This window comes from Aphelocoma coerulescens, chromosome 1A (genome assembly GCF_041296385.1).
Source record: "Aphelocoma coerulescens isolate FSJ_1873_10779 chromosome 1A, UR_Acoe_1.0, whole genome shotgun sequence".
Taxonomy (NCBI): Eukaryota; Metazoa; Chordata; class Aves; order Passeriformes; family Corvidae; genus Aphelocoma; species Aphelocoma coerulescens.
The window spans coordinates 35,877,007-35,897,410 of NC_091014.1; the positions used below are offsets into that span (position 1 = coordinate 35,877,007).

At 43.2% G+C, this 20,404-nt stretch overlaps 1 protein-coding gene across 1 annotated transcript; it reads left to right on the top strand.

Moving 5' to 3' along the window:
* Positions 1-7,135: 7,135 nt before the first annotated feature.
* Positions 7,136-18,597, top strand: DYRK2 (dual specificity tyrosine phosphorylation regulated kinase 2). The gene is made up of 3 exons (XM_068998717.1): positions 7,136-7,434; positions 8,183-8,319; positions 16,698-18,597. Exons 1-3 carry the CDS (start codon positions 7,380-7,382, stop codon positions 18,297-18,299), a joined length of 1,794 nt encoding a protein of 597 aa, XP_068854818.1. The 5' UTR covers positions 7,136-7,379; the 3' UTR covers positions 18,300-18,597.
* Positions 18,598-20,404: the final 1,807 nt, after the last annotated feature.

Here is a 20,404-nt window from a genome sequence, read left to right on the forward strand (position 1 = left end):
AAATTCTGCCCAGAGAAAGCCTGGGTGAGGAAAAGAACTTGGTCAGAGTTCTTTCTGGATTCTGAGTTCCTCTGACCCATTATCTTTTAATTATGTCTCAGTTTTGTGCTTTCATAGGGTAGTGATTTTAATGATTTTAATGAGCTTTAACACAAGTGAGTGAGATATGTAATTTCTCAATTTCAGTATACCCTATGAGATATTTGGCTTCCTGACTCAGGGGAGCTGAAACTTCTCAGCACCTGACAGAATTAAATCCCAGCTTCTATGAAACACTGCTGTGAAGAGTAGCCGAGTCCCATAAACCCTTTAAAGTTAAGTCTGTTTCATTTCACATGTGGAATTGGACGAGCAAAGGTTACCAGTGTTTCAACAGCTGGGACTAACACCATGTGTGAACAGCTGGTTTTGAAACAGAGTAGCCCACACAATGAGTGCAAGAAAGATTACACTGAGCTTCTATATTGATTTTTGAGGTGGTTAGAATAGGAAACTGAATTCAGAAATGACATGAGGTTTAACAAGTTTGTTTCTCTCCAAACAGTTTGGTAGAAATCCTAAGTATCATCTGCAAACTAAACTTGCAGTAACAGTTGTTTTATAGGACCTTTTTAGCAAAGACTAACATTCAAGTGACAGGAGAGCCAGTAGTTTTAATTTATGTCTCTGCAATTATGACATCTTCCTTATTTGTGTAGCTGAGGGAACAGAGGAACTTCACAACATGGTGGGAAGGATCCACAGGAGAAGAAGAGCCAAAACCACATCCATAATTTCCTTATTTTCTTCTTCCAGAGGTTCACTTTTCTCCTGAGTACATACAGAAGGGCGTGCCATCAGCTGAAAAGATTCAACCAGCATTAGGCTTTTTCCCTAAGATTAGTTTTATATCAATACCACTCTACTGACTCCATGAGAATTGCTTCTGCTGTATGAGACAGGAAAACAGGAATCTTTCTCCTCCCATTACACATGCTGGGAGTATACACAAAGGAATAAGTCTAATGTTCTAATGAATATTAATTCTATAAGAATCCAGAAGTTATATAGGAAATATATCATACAGAAATTTAGAAACATTGGCATAGTCTGGTGAAAAGGAAAAGCATTTTACTTAATATGCAATTTGACAGCACTAAAATACAAATACATTGTGAGACAATCTCCCACAAAATAGCTGTAATAGAAGAAGAATAAAAATTATTTGTATGCTTGCAAACTTACAGGATCTCAGAGATTCTTTTCAGGGTGTACTCACTGACCAGTAAAACATCCTGTGTTGTGTCTTAGTACTGTAACAGAAATTTTGAATTATGTGTTCTTAAACAGCAGTTCTCAAACCCTTGAACACAGAATGAAGTTTAACCTCAACAGAACATATACTGGAATGAAGGCCAACAAACATCTGAACCTGGCAAGCCAGTTTAGCTTCATATACTCTCATGTCAGCATGAATATGTACTAGCAAGTTGACTTGTGGAAGTAACTCTCTGCACTCTTGCTCTAAATACATACCTTTATCTTTTATAATTGCACTGAAATACAATTTTAGTGTAAGTTGAAGATGCTTTGCTGGGAATTTTTTTTTTCTGGGAACAGCAGAGAGAGAGAAGAGAGAGAGGGTGGAGTTGCAAACCTTACACGCGTACCACAGAGTGAAGTGCATGTTTGACAGCTAGTCGAGTCCTGACTGGTGTGCTTTCCATCTGCAGCACTAGTATTTGTAGGTTGCTGTATTTTGAAGTGCCTACACTGCTCTCAGAATGATCTGCTGAAAGACAACACTGTAGTATACACAGTCCTGCTCATGCCCAAAGTATCCACAACAAACTAATGAGAACCTGGTGCTGATTGTGTTCAGGCTGTCCTGAGGCAACCACTTACTGGGCTTAAGGGTTTATTTTTAAAATACATATTACTGTCTGAGACAACATGCTTGGACCCATGTTTAATTAATGGCGAGACATATTCTAAGAGTTTTAATGTCTCCAGCTTAGCATCTAAGGTCTGCTTCACAGAACATTTACAAAGATGTTGAGAATGACTACAGATCCTCCTTCATGCAAATTCTGCTTAGTAGAAGGGGACGATTAAAAGGTGGCAGAAAAACACATTTTTACTTTCTGTGTTCTAGGTTTATCTTACTTCTACTTTTCATAGAATCACACAGTCATTTAGGTTGGGAAAGACCCTATCAAATCCAAAAACTAACCTAGCACTACCAAGTCTATCGCTAAATCATGTCTCTAAGAGCCGTGTCCTCCAACCCCCTGATGTTTGAGGAGCCTTGTATTTGCTTTACCTAGTTGTCACAATGACTGCCACCGACCACTGCCCAGGCTGGCTCCTGCGGTATGCGACAGGAGTGGGGAGCAGCTGGAAGCTCTTGGCTTCAAAGCTGCTCCTCAGGAGTTCAGCTCTGCCCAGGGGAGCTGAAGCTCCAGGCACAGTGGCTGTCAGCAGTCCCGTTGAGGGAGAGGATAAAAAGTAGCAAGAAGGCTTGCCACACGGGGTAACCCAGCCTTATTGGAGGCAACCCCCAAGAGACAAGCCTCGAGCAGCTCCAGGGAACCTCTTATAAAGGGAGGTGTTACAATGGGGATGGCTTAACTGGGGACCAATAGAAATCTCTAAGGGAGGGATATGGACGAGGATAGACATTTCCTTGGGTCAATAGCCTTCAAGGGGAGGAGGGAAAGGGATCACATGCCCCAATGGGGCATCGAGGTTTAGGGGATTTACAAAGGGGGAGGTATCTAGAGGGGTAGGGTCTCGGGGGAATTGATGAGGACCATATAAGGGTAAACTGGGAGGTTTCAGGTGATGGATACTGAACCTTCGGGAACAACAGGAGGGGTTTGGGTGATTGATAGGGAAAGAGCTAGAACAAGGGAAGGAGAACAACGACCTAGGGACCACTGGGGGAGCGGCTTGGGTCTGGAGCAAACCAACTGGGAATAGGAGTGGGGAAGGTAGGGATGAACCATTGGGGTACAGAAAACTTATATAAAAATACAATAAAGGTATCGCATCACCACACCTAGTAGTCATTTATCTACAGCCAAAATAGTTTGCTGTGCCTAGTGAGAATGGACAGAGCATAACAAGGTGCTGAGCAATCGTTGCACCCGTCACTGTGGGAGCCCCACAGTGTCACCACCACAGCTTTGGACATGCATGGCTTCTCAGGAATTCCCTGGTGTCTGACCACATAAGCATTTGCTAATACCACACTGGCAGAGATGCTTTGTGACTGACCAGCCAGCCTTGCTTGCCCTACAACTACATACCAAAGTCCCATTTAATTAAACCCTAACCCCATCCACTTTGAAGAGGTAAGTGGACTGGCATACAAGATCTCACAGGGTTGCTAAGGAGGTACAGTGCTCTAACAGGGCAACTCGATATCAACTGGGTCCCCAGGCAGCCTGACAAAACAGACCCCAGCAACCCCTGACAGTCTGCTTAGAATTAATATCTGTGTTGGTCACAAGGGCCCTGACTGAATGGCTCAATAAACACAGTATGCTCTGTATCGCTCCACACTGTACTAGCATAATATCTTCAATAATGCATTTTAATGTATTATGTGGGCAGGAATACTTTTAGACAAGGTTTTACAGATAGCATATTTTATTCTAGAATGTTCTGGTTCTGTTGGGCTTTTTTTTTAATGAATTTTAATTTTGTCATTTAATGGTTGCAATTTTGCCACTTTATTTTTACCAAATAGTCGTTAGTTTTTGTACTGGAACACTTGGTACAGTTTATGATGGGAGGATGATATCTGTAACAGACCAACCTAAGCCTCTTCAAGACAGCTGTGGCAAGCAGCCTTCTGATTCTCCCCAGCACCTCCAACTGCCCTTCCTTCACCTTCTTCCTTAGGTGCCCACTGTGGTACAGAACCAGTTACTGCCTGTGTTCCACTGAGTTGGCACTTTCCAGTCAGCAGGCCTCTTTGGGTACCCGTCTGGAAAGAGAGTTTTCAGACATTTCTCTTAAAAACAACCGCTTTGATGACACTACCTTACAAGTCCCTTGCAAGTACCAGTTGGGCCTGTTGGCGTGGGTCCAGAGGAAGACCACAAAAATGACCAGAGTAATGGAGCACGTCCACACTCCAAGAGAGGCTGAGACAGGCAAGGTTGTTCAGCCTGGAGAAGAAAAGGCTCCAGGGAAACCTTATTGTGGCCTTTTGACACTTTAAGGGGACTTAACACAGTGGTGGAGACAACCTTTTTGGTAGGACGTGTTGTGATAGGACAAGGGGTACAGTTTTTATACTCAAAGGGGGTAGATTTAGACTAGATATGAGGAAGAAATGTTTTATAAGGGTGATGAAACACTGGCACAGTTGGTGCCACCAGAGAGGTGGGGACATTCAAAGTCAGGTTGGATGGGCCTCTGAGCAACCTGATCTAGTTGAAACTGTCCCTGCTCATTTCAAGGGGTTGGACTACATGCCTTTTAATGTCCCTTCCAACCTAAACTATTCTATGATTCTAAGTAGTCTGTCACTCAAGAATACTCACTGGATTTGTTTGAAAGAAAGCAAAGCCTAATCTTCTATCATTACAGGTTAGTTCACACCTTTGGGTAATAAAACCTGAGTGAGCAGGAAAAAGGATCAATAAAATTCCGACTCATTTTGCTCTCTTATTTCTCAGCACCATACACTTTCTCCTGTCAGGTGCCTAACACTTATTTCTCTCCTGGGAACTGAAGCTTGTTGATCTCATCCTATGTAGCACTGGCCTGGAAAGTGCTGATATGCTCACTATGGCCAATATCAGAAAGAAAGTTCTGTGAACACTCAACAGGAAATAGTTCAGATTTCTGAGTGTAAGACTTGGCGTGAAAGAATTAACCTTTGCTTTGTCTTTGAGTATTTAGGTTTTGCTCTCTTCTTCTCTTTGTATATCTGCCTCTATAATTTTGAAGAGGGCTGTTAAAGGCATTGTTATTTGCGACCAAGGTATTTTGCGATTATATTAGCATGTTCCTCTTCTTTATCAACCTAAATCCTGCATGAAAGGGGCTTTTAAACTGAAATTTCTTGCATTTCATTCAGAAGAAATCAAGGTGGGCTTGCCCTTATCTTGAGTTGCACTTCAGACTCCATCAGGTACTATCCTTGACAGCAAACATCAGGATGGGTTGCAGATGGAGAAAGAGAGGCGTCCAAGCAGGCCCAAGGCCACTCTCAGGATTCAAGACTAACACAGCACATGCGTATCAGAATAGCTGGACAGGTACCAATGTAATGTGTTCCCACTGAGTTAATTCAAATACTGTTTACTATGTGATAGAATAGCTCCATTTTTCACACAGTCTTCATAGCAGTCCAAGAGTGTTTGAATAAATTGTGGAAAGCATACTGTGTATGGTGTACCCGACCGGAAAGGGATTGAAACTGGACACTTAGCAGGCTTTGTCTTATCTCAGTGTTTAGGTGCAAGTAACCTTAGAACATGCATTAAACCATCTGTGACACTGACAGTCACAAAGACACATCATTCAAGATGAAGAACTCCTGCAAGCCCTACAAAAAGATAATTGGTATCAATTCCAGTTTTTTATCCAGCCTGAGCGTGAACAAGCTTCCCCTCCTCCCCTTCCCTCCCTAGACTAACTAGAAAAGTATCGTGTTTTTTTTTTTTTCTATCTGCCATCCCTGAAACATTTAAGGTATCTCAGAAGACTAATGTTACCACAATGTTTAATATGCAGGTATCTTTGATGTGCATGCACTGCTTGTGGAAATGATGAGAAAATACAGAAAGTAATCAGAAAACACCATTTATACACCTGGCAGCCAATGGGAAGGGACACTGGGAGTGCCTGTGGACATCTAGGGGGATATTGAGGAAGACAAAGCTTTCTTTCAGCTACAGCGAAGGGAAAAGATTAGGTGGGTGTGGACAGGAGAAGGAAGGTATGATTGTTTTCTCTATGTGATAGGAGGGGTTAGGGAAATTGTTTATTTCTTTGTACCAGAACAGGAAATGTCTTTGCTTATGAATGTATCTGTGGCACTGGAAAAGAAATGGATTTTTTTTTTTTCTGCTTAGACATAGGAACAGGGGGGATTAATTTTTCTGTCTTTTCTGTGGAAGGGGATGAACAGAGATCTGTCTATACATCTACCAGCTGTTTCAAAAAGAAAAACCTGCGAGGTCTGTATGGACTTCAAAAAGGGCTGAGCATAGGTAGGACAGTTCATTTCAACGCTTTTCCAAGCGGGGCAAATGTTTAGTCTTCTATTTTTGGCAGTAATGACGTTCGAACTGACAAACCAGGAATTCAAAGCATTGTACTCCACAAAGCACGTCGTGCAGTTTGGGAAACAAGGCAAATAACGCCCCTCGCACTCTCATTCTAGGCTGAGGCACTTACGCCTCCAGGGCAATCCCAAAAGCTCCTTTTCCCTAATTGCCTTTTTTTTTTTTTTTTTTTTTTAAGTTTTCACTTCAACACTACGCGTTTCAAGTTATTTATCCTTCGTCCCACGGGACCACCTTTGTCCTTCCGGGCTAACAGAGCAGTCCCCGCCGCCCGACGAGCTGGCGATCCCCCGGCTCCTCTGCCCCTACACACGATTCCCACACACGCCGGTTTCCCCGCGGGCATCGCCCCCTCCCCCTCGTGCACACGGGCGCTGCCAGGGCGGGGGCTGCCCGGGCGGCCGGAGCCTCTCCCCGTCCCTGTCGCTGTGCCCGAGCCTGTCCCGCCCTGCCCGGGGCCAACATGGCTGCGCGGCTGCGGTGCCCCACGGCCGGGCGCGCCCTGGCCCCGCGCCCCGCGCGGCGGGGCCGTTGTGCGGGCGGGGCGCGCGGGCGGCGGGGCCGTTGTGCGGGCGGGCGGGCGGAGGGGTGGACGTGCGGCGCCGGGGGAGCCGCGGGCCGCGCCGCCTCCGCGGCGGCGGAGCGGTAGGGAGCAGGAGGGAGCGGCGGGGAGGGACGGAAGGAGGGCACGCGGCCGACGGGGCGGGGACTGCCGATCCTGTGCGCTGTTTGTCCCCGCTCCGCCGCGCGAGGAGGAGGGTCCTGTCCGGCCGCCTGCTGCTGCCCCCTCCTCCGTGCGAGGGGACCGGGGCGACCGGGGCGGGGGCGGGGGAGGTGATGATCTTGGGCCGGGGGCTGCGGCGGCGGCGCGGCGGCTGCTGCTGCTGCTGCTGCGGTTGCGGCGGGAGACGACGGCGGGCCGTTGGAGGGTCTGTCCGGCCGGCCCGGGGCCAGGGGGATGCAGCGCAGGACGTGTCTGGGTCTGGGTGTAGCTGATCGGAGAAGAGAGGCAGACGCCGCCCGGAGAGGCCGAGGAGCAGCGGAGGAGAGCCACCCTGACATGCCTTTTCCTCTCCCTCCTCTCCAGCGGCCATGTTAACCAGAAAACCCTCAGCTAGCGCCGCCGCTGGTGCTGCCTACCCAGCCGGTAAGGGGAGCGAGCGAGGGCCGCCGCGATCGCCACCGCTGGGCCGGGCTGCGGAGGCCCGGCGGAGGGGGACCGGAGGCGGGAGGGGCTCGGGCGCCCCGCGGCTGCCGCCGCAGAGGTGCCGTGTGTGTCGAACAATGATCCGCCCTCCCCCCGCGGCAGCCGAGCCCGGGGGGCCGTCGGGGGCTGCGCGCTGGGCTCCGGCGAGCCGCTGTTGTGCGGGATGGCGAGCTCGCCTCGGGGGAGCGGAGCGGGGCGGGGTGAGAGGGGTGCCGAGAGAAATCACATAAGGAAACGACCCAAGGAGAACTGGGGGTCGCCGCGAGTGCCGGAGCGGCTGCGTTTGACAAGGGACAGCGGTGCTCGCCGCCGCTTCCCGCGGCAGACTTGTGAACTCCTGGCGGGTCCCCGGCGGCGCCGGGATTTCGCCGTGCCAGACGGCTCGGGGGGAGGCGGGGGGCGCGGGCAGCCGTCCAGCCCCGAGGCGTGCGCGGAGCAGAGCCGGCTCGTTCTCCCGGTTAGGCGCCTGCCGGTGGCGGGTTAATCTCGGATGAAGGGTTTAGCCGGGCGAGCACGGCCCGCCCGCGCTATTAGCCGGATCGGTGCGTGTGTGCGCCGCGGCGGTGATTAGCTTTTAATGGCTTCTGCCCGAAGCAAGACGGGCGGCGGTGCCGGCCGAGCGCTGGGGCCGCTGCCGCCTCCCCGACGGCCTCGCTGCCCACCGCGCTCACCCCTCTGCTCTCTGCAGGCAGGGCAGGGGACAGCGGCCGCCCGCTGCCGTCTTCCCCGGGCACCGGAGCCGGGGTCTCCCGGGCAGGAGCTGGGACCGGTCCGCCGTCGCCCCTCGCATTGCCGCCGCTCAGGGCCAGCAACGCTTCCCACACGGTGAGCCCGGGCACAGGGAGGGTGTGGACGGGGTGCGGGGAAGGGGCATCTTGCCCGGGGGTCTCGCCGCTCCGCTCGCCGGGTATCCCCAGTGGCGGGACCGAGCGCGCATGGGCCCCCCAAGGCGCATGGTGCTGGAGCAACGTGCATTTAATTCCTGCAGGCTCCGATGAAATGTGCATGCTGCTTGTGAGGCTGGGACCCTGTAACTGCACACACTGCTTTCTCCCTCTCCCGCCCCCCCCCTTCAGTCTGGTTTTGTGTCTGATTTTTAGTGACAAATTCGATCTTTCACACTTGCATAGAGGAGATGTTCTGGTGAATTTTTTTTTGAGATGAGGTTAGTCTCTGTGATTAAAGTGTCGTATGAACTGTGGTGAAAAATGAAGGCTACTCTCCCCTTTACACGTTTGATTAGCTCAGGCTGATCGCAGTCTTCCCTAGAAACAGCTATCGCACTGCTCAGGGACAACGATTGGATGAATCTGCCTTTATTGCTGCAGTAGTGTACCTATAAAGAAATAACCGCTGATGGCATGAAAAGGATGGTATTTTCCGGTTCTGTGATATCTCACGTTATCTCCCACTCCTAGTTAATCTACTAGGAATGAAACTTCCCGAGTATGCCACTATATATGGATAAGAGAAGGTATCTCTGTCCTGAAGGCATGACAGAGAAGAGCGAGGGGTCTATATACTGTCATGTTAACACTGAATATCTGAAATTTTTATTGCATACATTTCCTTTTAAATTCTGAAAGATTTCATACTGACCCTGAAAGGCACTGATGGCATACTTTTCATAGAATTAATGAGTTCTTCGTGGATGCTCACATACTATCTTTGTAAACATATGTCAGAGCTTTAAATGGTAATGTGATTATGGGCTAGTGGAAGGTGAAACTGTGCATTTAGATATTAGTGTTTCAGTGACTTTCCATGCAGCTTCAGGGGTAAAACATCTTACTCAAATCCATTTATAGAAAGAATTGGCTTAAATTAAAAAAAAATCAGTATATATAGGATATTCTCAAAAGGAATGAAGAGTATTCTGCAAATTCAAGGTGGAGCTCTGTACTTGAGATCAACTTCATTGTATATTTATGTAGCTAGTTTATATGTCTGAATTGTTTGTTAGTATAAAAGGCCAATTTTTTTCACATTTGTATACTGATTAAGTGCTACTTGATTTTAGAGTTGGGGCAACAGCTTAGGGTTTTTTTAAAATAAAATCATAAAAGAAAGAACATAGTACAAACAGCCTGGGCACTAATCATGCAGGTGCATTTACAGTACGGCCCACAAATAGCAGGGGCTCACATGTAACAGAGCCCAGACTTAATTTAGGATTTGTGAAAGTGTGGTGGTCCCCCTATTGATTTGTGACTACTTACTAATTTTGGAAGTACAGAATTTTGGTATTTTTATACAAAGATTTTTGTATATGTGTATTATATATAGTGTCTGTGCTTATATAGATATATATGTAAAGGTACAGTCTTTATAAAGGCATTCAAGGGGTGTTCAAGTGTTACATTTCTGTGTTTCAGGTATTTTTAGAAGTATATGCTTGTGTATGTATGCATATGTTTATATGTACCATATATGTATGTGTACTTACGGAAGCATGCAGGAATGATCAAGCATTATATAGCTATGCATCATGTCCCTCTAGATTCTGACTGTTCCAAACTCTGCCTTTCCTTGTGATAAAGAGCCTACTCTACAGTTTTTATTTAGCCTTAGGTGCTATTACAGAAATACCTCATACTGCCTTGCTGGATTTTGTAGGTGGTTATTTTGTGGTTGGCTAACATAACTTTTTGTGGTAAGGATCAGATACGACATCAGAATGCTGGATTTTAACCTGAAAAAAAAAATGGGGCAATATCTGTTCTGTGATCTTACGGTAAACTTAGGCCTACTGACCTCAGCTGACACTGACAGATTGAAACCATTGGTTTTGCATCCCACCACTTCCTCCAATCCTTGAAATGGGTCCTTTCAGTTTTTTTAAATTATTTTCGTTCTTTGTGTTCGTTTGCTTATCTTGTTTTCATCTGTGTTGTATCTATGTGACTTCTGTAATAGCTAAAAACAGAGTATTTCTGTTTGTGTTTCAAACTTTCAGAAGGTACGGTGTGCTTAAGTGGGTGAACTGCTGGTGTTTGGATATAAGCGTGCATAGTATGTATGCTAGTTGTGAGAGAAACTGAGATTGAAGTTACATTTAGTTTAAGCTGAAGGGTTTTTCTTTTAATCCAGACAGAGAAAAAATCAAGTACCTGTCATATTCCTTGCTTGTGTGATCCAGCCTCTGCTGAAACTCTGGTCTCCTACTGTCAAGTGAAATTTCATTGTAGATTGGTAGATTATAAATAGCACGGGTAGAAGGGGGGAAGATGCTGTTTTACACAAGCTTCATAAAACAGGACAGAGGTTTTGGCGGCAGTCTTTGCAAGCACAGCAGCCTTTGTTGCTAAGCAGGCAGGGTTGTGTGTTGTACCAGGGAAAGGTTTTGTTTATTTTATTTTTTTAAGTGCCTTCATCCTAGGCTTATTTGTGTCTGCTTCTATCCCTGGCTGTCTTTTTTGGCTCATTGTGGAAAACGTGAACCTGCTTCCAATCCCTTGTCTTCTTCATTTTCCTCTCCAAAGTCATTGCTTTATCTTTTGAAGCCCTAAGTTCTTGCCTTGATGATTGGAACCTTTTTCCATTCACTCTCTCCTATTTCATTATGGTGTTCTTGCATCCAGTTGACATGCTGCAGTAGAGATTATCTTGCTTGCCTGCTGCTCTGCTTGTGTAAATCCCAACCTGTCTGTGAGTCCCTTTTCCAGACTTGTCTCTGTCTTCTGCCTAGCCCCATGTCTGTTCTTTCTTACTTGGCATGTATCCCTGCATTCTGCACTGTTCCTGTTTCTCTTGCAGTGTAGCACTATTAATGATTTTTATCCTCCTGTCTAGTACTGTAAAACAACCCATTTACTATGCATGATTCAGTGCCCTCCCTCCTTCAAGCCCTTTCTAAGATTTCTGTACAGCAAACCTATTTTCTCTTGCCACAAGGGTTGAATGTTTATCCATGTACTTTTGCATCAGTCCTTCAGTCTTTATTTTGCTTTTTTTTAATTTAATTTTTTTTTTAATTGACTTATATTATAATGGAACAGAGATTTCTGGACTTCGTTAATACAAAGATCTGGTATGTCACATGCTGCCAGTTTTTACTGTGGTCATCTGCTTCAAAGCAGGTAAAACCAAAGCAAATACCTTCCTATTGTGGTGTTTTCATGTATTAAATTGCCATAGAAATGCTGTCACATTTGAGTGGAAATAACTGTGCAGTCAGGACCTGGATTTTATTATATCTAGTTTTCTTTGGGTGTTTCTTTGTCTATATAAAATTTGCATGTAGGGGGAATATGAAGCTATCATAACTTTCAAGGGCTATGGGAGTGGGCTGTGAAACTTGGGTTCCAGCAGATGGTGACTGTGGTGCTGTGGGGACTGCAGTACTTCTGGGCACATGCCTCATATGTGTATAGTTCACCTTACCCAAGGGGTTCAGTTTAGGGTGCATTGACTGTCCTTTTGGACATATTTCATCATATGTAATAAATGCAGGGTGTCCCAGAAGTATTCAAACTCACTGTGGCCCTAACAGGATGAAAAAATTTAAGGGCCACTATCACTCTTGAGGCATAGTTCAGTCTGTGAAAATATTTGCTATATAAAGTTAAGGTTAACTTTTCATAAAATAAGCTTATATGGACCGGATAGAACAACAGCAAAAATCCAAATGGTGTGTTCCTTCTACCACTCCTGTTGAGTCACAAGCTCAACAAAGGCTTAGTCTTTTTTGGTGTATAAAACCCATACTCACGATAAAACCATTAGGGATAATCCAGCATTATTATCACTGTACTAATTAGGAAGTATTTTTAGTTCTGAGCAGAGGAATGCTGCTGAATTAGTTTATCAAGGAAAAAGAAGGCCTTTTGTACATTTGCTTAGGCTTTTGTTTTGTAGTCAACAAAATAGGCAGTCAGGCATGCTACACCTGATACCATATGCCTCTCGTGTGTTAGACACAGTAGGGCTGAAGCTGGCACGCCCAGAAATGCTGTGAATAAAGTGGTATATAGTGTCACAATTATTCTTTAATTAAGTTACTGCTTTAGAACACCGTTTCTCCCTTTGTCCTCATCTGTGTGAAGTAATAGCAGATAATGACATCTTATTCCTGTGCAGTATTTCAGCAGGCCATCATGATTGGTCTATTATTAAGATTCATTTTACAAACCTTTTTAGATTCTGATTGACAGCAAAATCTTTTTTCTGTGGTTTTGCTCAAAATAAAATGATAATATATAGCTGAATCATGTGTCTGTCTTGGATAGTTTTATAGGGTGCTAATAGTCACATGAAGTGACTGTTACAAAGATGAAATATGATACAGTTACATAATATCTTGATGCATTTGGAAGATAAAGTTCAGAAGAGGTATATGCTCCTGTGGGGATCAATCCTATAAGTAGTCTTTTAGAACGGTCTTGAAACAGACCAATGCATTGGGTGAGTGTTAATGCAAAGGAATTGTAAATGGGTTTGCCCATTTATCTTGTTAGCAGGGTGGACTCATCTTTATGCTACTTCTGTGTTGTTAGAGGTCTGTAGCCTAAGTATAGTAAGTTATTGTTCTACTTCTGTTCCTAAATCCATTCGTGAAGGCAAAGCAAACCAAAAAAAACCCCAAATAATACCACCCTCAAATTTTAAAGTTTTGTTGCTTTTTTATTTATTTATTGATTATAGTTTAGGGTGTATTTTTGTTTTGTTTTGTTTGGTGTATCTACTTCAAAGATTAGGTGAATGTTTCTGGCATAGTCATCAACTTCCAGAAACTGAATATACCAAAGTAAAAGTAAAATCTTAATGGTGATTTTGAAGTTATGAGAAACTACTGAGAGAGGAAAGAAACATCCCATTGCAACATTTGCTATTATGTAATGATGCCAGGAGATTCAGAAAGATCAAGCTCACCTGTTATTTCAGTATATTTTATAGACTTAACAACAGTAAGATTTTGATTATGTGTGCTACAAAAATATGTAAATCTTAGGAGGTGTGGATGGGTTTGAGCACAGACAATACAATATATAATAAGTAAGCTTCATAAGTGCATGCAGGTAATCAGTTGTGTAGGTTGTTGGTTCTGGAATTTACAGGTCCATCTGCAGAAGCAAAATGGAGACATGTTATAAACCTCTCAGGTTTATGGTTTCAGTTGAAGGGCTGATGGAGCTTCTGCGTACTAAGAATGATTTGGTACTGGACTAAGAAGGCTGTAGTCTTTTGTAGCTTGCCAAGCCCATTAGTTGTGGTACAGGAACTTACAGTGTTGCTGGTGAAGCCTGTGGAGCTCGTGAGTAGTGCAAGCCTGAACTTGACAGCAATCTCAAGACAGCCAGTAGCCAGAAGCAGATAGGCAGAGCAAAGGACTGGTGCGAATTCGACCCTTGTCCGGGTTGGGAATAGAAGACGATGTGGTGGTACTTGTGCAGGCAGTACTCTGAGATGAGGAAAGTCTGTTTTTCATATGGACTTCATGGTTGTGTTGTGTCTGATCGCTCTAAAACTCCTGTCAGACTTTTTTGAAGGAAGAGTGGGTCTCTTCTCCCACGCAGCTTTTGGAATAGAGCCTGTGATAATGTGGTGTTTTTCTTTCCACAAAGAAAACCAGTGCTACTGTCTGCATCTGCATTTGCATTCCCAAGCAGCAGCTGACTGAAACCGGCAAAACCAGTCACTTTGTATTTGGGTTGAAGTTGGAACACTGCTGGTGATTTTATTCCGCCGCTTGAAAAAAAGCCAACCTGTCAGTAGCAAGAGAAACCATGAACCTGCCTGAAGATGCAGGAAGCAGAGCTAATGGTTTACACTTTAGAATGTGTTTGCAAGCACACTTTTAGAAAAAAGAACTTTTTAGTCCCTGTTGAGAGGGAATAAATATATGGGTTTTTTTCCAAGCCCTGAAGAACTTCTCAGTACATATATTGAAGCAAGCAGTGCTTAGGAAGCATGGAAAATAGTTAACTGTGAAAACAGGTGACTTGAGGGGAAAAAAAATTCAAGATGTGAGCTGTGGCAATGAACACTGGAGTTAAAAAATTCTTAAACATTATTTTCTTGGTGATACTCTTTCTTCCTCATTGTCTATAGTAGTATTACCTGCTCCCAGTTTGTGTAGATATGTTCTGCTTTGTTGTTCAATTAGTGTTGGAGAAGAAATTTTTGTACCTGGAATTTCCTAGCTTGAGTCTTCAGAATTGTATGTTTACTCTGCTGCTTCATTATGCCTTTCTTGCACAGTTCTGTGGTGTTGCATGTGCTGAACCTATGACACATCTTACTAACTCGGTCTGGTTCTTCTGAAATGGGTGATTTAGCAGCTCTTGGGGCCATTTGCTGTTTTTCTTTGCAGTAACTGCTGTTTATATAGAGGATCAGGGCAACGTTAAGGAAACTGCTACTGCAGTATGCCTCAGACTTGACCTGAAGGAATTGCCTGTAGGCATAAGATCATTAAGTCTTCTTAATGATTTAATTTCTACTGCTTTTGAGACATCAAACTAGGAAGGGAGTTTTTGTTGTTTTCCAGTATATCTTCACTGTGCTTAAGTGTTACAAACATCTTTGCTCTCAATTGTGAGGTAATGTTTTCTATGAGATTGATCAAATTTGATAGTGTGAGCCTAAATTTCTCTGCAAACAAACATACACAGTCAAACTGCAATGATGAATGAACCAGTTATTCAACATGAGTCAAAATGGAATCACAAGAGCAGTGAACTTGGCAGAAGCAGTCCCCAAGAGCCCTTGTTCTTACATTATGTGAGTTTCAGAGCTGCAAATAGCAAAATACTGCCCAAAGGTGAAGCTGGTGTCCAGCTGGCAAGTCTTTGGGAACAAGTTACTGAATTTACAAAAATATGCTTCTGCTGTATCAAACTGATGCCTTAACAGAAGCAAAAAGTATGCTTGAGTGTCGGTTGCATGTCTGGGTTTTCTCATTAGGAAGCACTTCTGCTGTTGCAGCACAGATTTCATTGCCTCATATCACAGCACACAACTGTCATTTTCTGATTTTATTTCAGCAGCCTTAAGTGAACAGGGAATATGTTATCCTTAGCTGCCTAGAAAAAACACGGTTTAAATGAAAAGTGCTCTCAACCCTGGCTTGATCATCTGTCTGACAGTATCAGTGAACTTTTTGTTAGTAATTTGACATAAATATTAAGATTGGTGAATCGGCTGGAGAGACAGCAGGGGAATTCTTCTCACATTTGTGTAAGACCAGGCAGAAGACAAACTAATTATCCTCTACTTTAGAGCAAATGAGGAATTCTAAGGACAGCTACTTTAGTGGCAGGTATGCTTGTAAATTTCTTGTTTCTTCTTAAAAAGAACAGGTTTGGTGCAGTAGTTGTTTTCATACCCCGATACTTGCTGTTTGTTTGCTTGAAAATGCTGAATGATGCTGTTTATTCCCAAGTAAGCACTGTCAAGAACAAATGTAATTTCTAAAGTCTATTAATGCTTTTTTTTATATTCCTTTAAAATAAAGTTACTTGTATGTTCCTCAAGGCAAAGATTTGCTTTCTACTCAAGTCTGCATCAGGCCCCACATCTCATTTTGGTTAAAAGTTACTGTCAGACTGGTGTGGGAAGGTGCTGAAGGATATGCTTATTCTTCATTGATTGGAATGTTTTGCTAAATTGTGACTGTCTCAATTGCAAGCAGTAAGTTACGTTCTTGAACTTCAGAAATGTGTGGGTTCTTTTCCTCTGTGCATGTCACAGCATATTCCTTATTGCTGAAAAATGTGTCTGGAACTTTTGATATACAGCAAATTTAGGAACAAGTTAAAATCTTGATTTCTGAAGAGCCTTAGCCATGTAAGTTCTAGCAGGCATTATATATTGATCTCCAGCATCTGTAAAACTGCTACTATTTTCTATAAAGTCTGATGTCCCTCAAGCATGCCTCTTCATGTTACAGGACTGCTGTCTTGAAGATTCCTTGGAGAAATTGTTAGCTTCTCATGGTAGCACGTTTGTGATTGCCTTGTTGCAGACATTTTGGAGAGTCATGAAAATAGCATTTGAGAAAGAAGAACCAGGAAATTTAATAGCATCCAGCAGTATCACAGTATATGTGCTGTATTGTTTAGATTCTCCATAAACAATTGACTTCTAAGAAAACACTTCGTTTTGAGTTGATTTAGGCAGAATGGAGGGTTGCAGAGTGAATGTTGAAGCATGGAGTTCATGTCTTTCTTGTTAACTGGGTATGTATTTATTTTCAATTTTAGGTTGGAGGCAGTAAACACACAATGAATGAGCACCTACATGTTGGTAGCCATGGACAAATCCAGGTTCAGCAGCTCTTTGAAGATAATAGTAACAAGAGAACGGTTCTGACAACGCAGCCAAATGGACTTACAACACTAGGCAAATCTGGATTGCCAGTGGTTCAGGACAGACAGTCAGAGAGTGCCCACAGGCGACAAGGGAGCTCCAGCTCTTTGAAGTCTACAGATGGAACAGGGAAGGTGAAAGCCTCTGTTATCACACCAGAGCAGGCAATGAAGCAATACATGCAAAAATTAACAGCTTTTGAGCATCATGAGATTTTTAGCTACCCTGAAATATACTTCTTGGGTCCAAATGCAAAGAAGCGGCAAGGTGTGATTGGTGGTTCAAACAACTGTGGGTATGATGATGACCAGGGGTCTTACATACAAGTACCCCATGATCATATTGCATACAGGTATGAAGTCCTGAAAGTTATAGGGAAAGGAAGCTTTGGGCAGGTGGTGAAAGCCTACGATCACAAGATGCATCAGCATGTGGCACTAAAAATGGTGAGAAATGAAAAACGTTTCCACCGCCAAGCTGCGGAAGAAATTAAGATCCTGGAACATCTCCGGAAACAAGATAAGGATAACAACATGAATGTTATTCACATGTTGGAAAACTTCACATTCCGCAGCCATATTTGCATGACATTTGAGTTGCTGAGCATGAACCTTTATGAATTAATAAAGAAAAACAAATTTCAGGGCTTTAGCCTACCTTTGGTTCGGAAGTTTGCCCACTCAATTTTACAGTGCTTGGATGCTTTGCACAAAAACAGAATCATTCACTGTGACCTTAAACCTGAGAACATTCTGTTGAAGCAACAGGGTAGAAGCGGTATTAAAGTGATTGATTTTGGCTCAAGTTGTTACGAGCATCAGCGTGTCTACACTTATATTCAGTCACGGTTTTATCGTGCACCTGAAGTCATCCTTGGTGCTCGTTATGGGATGCCCATAGATATGTGGAGCTTGGGCTGTATCCTAGCAGAGCTTCTGACTGGTTATCCACTTTTACCTGGAGAAGATGAAGGAGACCAGCTGGCTTGTATGATTGAACTATTGGGCATGCCTTCTCCAAAACTCTTAGATGCATCCAAGCGAGCAAAAAACTTTGTGAGCTCTAAGGGTTATCCCCGCTATTGCAGCATCACAACCTTGTCTGATGGCTCTGTAATACTTAATGGTGGACGCTCTCGGAGGGGAAAGCTACGCGGCCCGCCAGAGAGCAGAGAATGGGGTAACGCATTAAAGGGATGTGATGATCCCCTCTTCCTTGACTTCTTAAAACAGTGTTTAGAATGGGATCCTGCTGTCCGTATGACACCCAGCCAGGCTTTGCGGCATCCCTGGCTAAGGAGACGTTTGCCAAAACCTCCAACTGGGGAAAAGGCCTCGGCAAAGAGAATTACAGATAGTACTGGTGCTATAACTTCAATTTCCAAGTTACCTCCAACTTCAAGCTCAGCTTCAAAACTGAGGACTAATTTGGCACAGATGACGGATGCCAATGGGAATATTCAGCAAAGAACAGTGTTGCCAAAACTCGTTAGCTGAGTTTGAAAAACCCAATGCTGTTAATATGAGAGATACAATGTGGCTGAGCCTTATTTGTATGAAAAATTAGCTCAGATATGCATTTTTATTTGCTCAATAAATCTGTTCATTTGTATCTTTCAGCACTCATTTTAAATGTAAGAAATGTTGATTTTGTTTTTATAAAAACATGGGGACAATGCTTTAAGTTTTTATACTTATTTTTTAAAATGTTTGTCTTCTACAGTACAATTAGCCTTACTGTAACTAGTGTGACACAGTAATAAACATCAGTGGCAGGCCACTGGTTACAACATGACTGTCATGCATTGCAGCGTGGTATCAAAGGTATTAACCTTTCTCTTCCATGGTTCATATTAGTTTTAACCTGGGGTAAATTTGAAAGACTACCTTTTGGATTTCATGGGTTTGGTCTTGATTCTGTGAACACTCACATCTATGACTGACTGGACTCCAGGGAGAATACTCAAAGAATACAGTTAAGCACTTGTAAACTTGTAGTTTAAAGTGGAACCATAGCATGTTCTATTGTCATTTTTTATGCGGTAGCCCAGAGAAAGTCATGGTATCACTAATGATACCGTCACCTCCTATGGAATCCTTTCTCTATTTAAAAGTAATGGGCTTTGATTAAAGTGATCATTTGAATATAATGCAAAAAATAAGAACACCGGGGCTAAAATGACTCTCTTACCTTGCATGCCATGTGGTAGAGTGAGAGGAACGGGTAGTCTTGGAAAGCGTGAAAATGGCAGTATGTCTGTTTCCCTGAATTTGAAAGTGGCTGATTAGTTGGTAAAGCAAAATGTTCTGGACTTCGTTTCAGGTCTGTAAAATTGAGCGTTCACACAGGTTCTCTTTTTTCCTTTTTTTTTTTTCCTATCTCTTCTCTTTTTTCTAATGTGCAGCTTGATCTCCCAAAATCACATAGGCAGAAGTGCTCATTCTGTCAGTTTTATACTGTAACTTCCAGACTGTTAAACTACATGGATTTCAAGGTTGCTTTTATTTCTTCTGACAATGTTTGAGCGACTGTGACTTCTGTGGTACATTTACATTTCAGATCAAATCTGCACATAGGGGCAAACATGATGTTACTTCATTGCTTCCTGTAGAGGAGTACTTCACCTTAGACAGCTTAACTGTAGAAGGAAAGATCCTCAGTGGAAAGCTTCTCGGTTGGAAGACACCATCCTAGATAGTTTCTAAAAGGCGAGAATTATCAAAGGAAAGCTAAGCACTTGGAATTTGATTTAATCTTTGGCATTTGTAGATGAAAATTGACTTTGAAAGAACAGTTAGAGATATGTGTAGATTTGTTCGTGTGTGTGCGCTAATGCTTGGTTTTTCTTTTTTACTTTTAACTGCATTCATGGAAGAAAGATGGTCTTTACTGAAGAATAGTATCTAGACCTGTGAGACAGGTATTCACATGTTGTAGCGTGTTTTCAACAGGAACAGTTTGAAATCTGAGATCAGTATTTTAATATGTACAACAGCTGTGGTCTACATTGGATGTATAAAACATACGAAAAGGGAATTTTAAAGTAGAACAATCTAGATGGGTTTATAGATGTTATAACAAGACATATTAGAATGGATTGCATTAAACCTCAGTAACTTTACTTACAAACAACATTTATATGCACAGATTTTACTGAGTTACTTGTACAAATTATGAAAATTACTTAAAGCATGGTCCCCTGAGAGGCCAAGAAAGTTTCCGGTTAAGTTCTCCTTCATATCCGTTAATTTACCACTTACAGCTTAATTTTTGTTTGTTGGTTTGTTTTATTTTTAATTTAATGTAAGACTGGGGGAGGGATATTAAGTGAAAAGTGACAGAATTCTCAGGAAACATACCGCTGAACTTCTTGCCAAAAAGTCAACATCTAAAGAAGCTCCAAAATAATTTCTGAGCAAAGGATGGTATTTGTTGATTGATAAATGTAAAAACTAGACTGTCAATCAAGAATTTTTCTTACTTTTTAAAATAAAAAGATAATTTCCTGCCTCTAGTCAAATTAAATTATTTAGTGTTAACTGTTCACAACTTTATACAGTATGTCTAAGTGCAATATGTAAACATGTATGAAATCATGTTG

Bases quoted from the DNA above. Each gene is read 5' to 3' on its own strand.
- DYRK2 (XM_068998717.1), top strand. From the start codon at position 7,380: ATGTTAACCAGAAAACCCTCAGCTAGCGCCGCCGCTGGTGCTGCCTAC. The intron at 7,435-8,182 runs GTAAGGGGAGCG...TGCTCTCTGCAG, and splicing joins TGGTGCTGCCTACCCAGCCG to GCAGGGCAGGGGACAGCGGC. The intron at 8,320-16,697 runs GTGAGCCCGGGC...TTTCAATTTTAG, and splicing joins CCAGCAACGCTTCCCACACG to GTTGGAGGCAGTAAACACAC.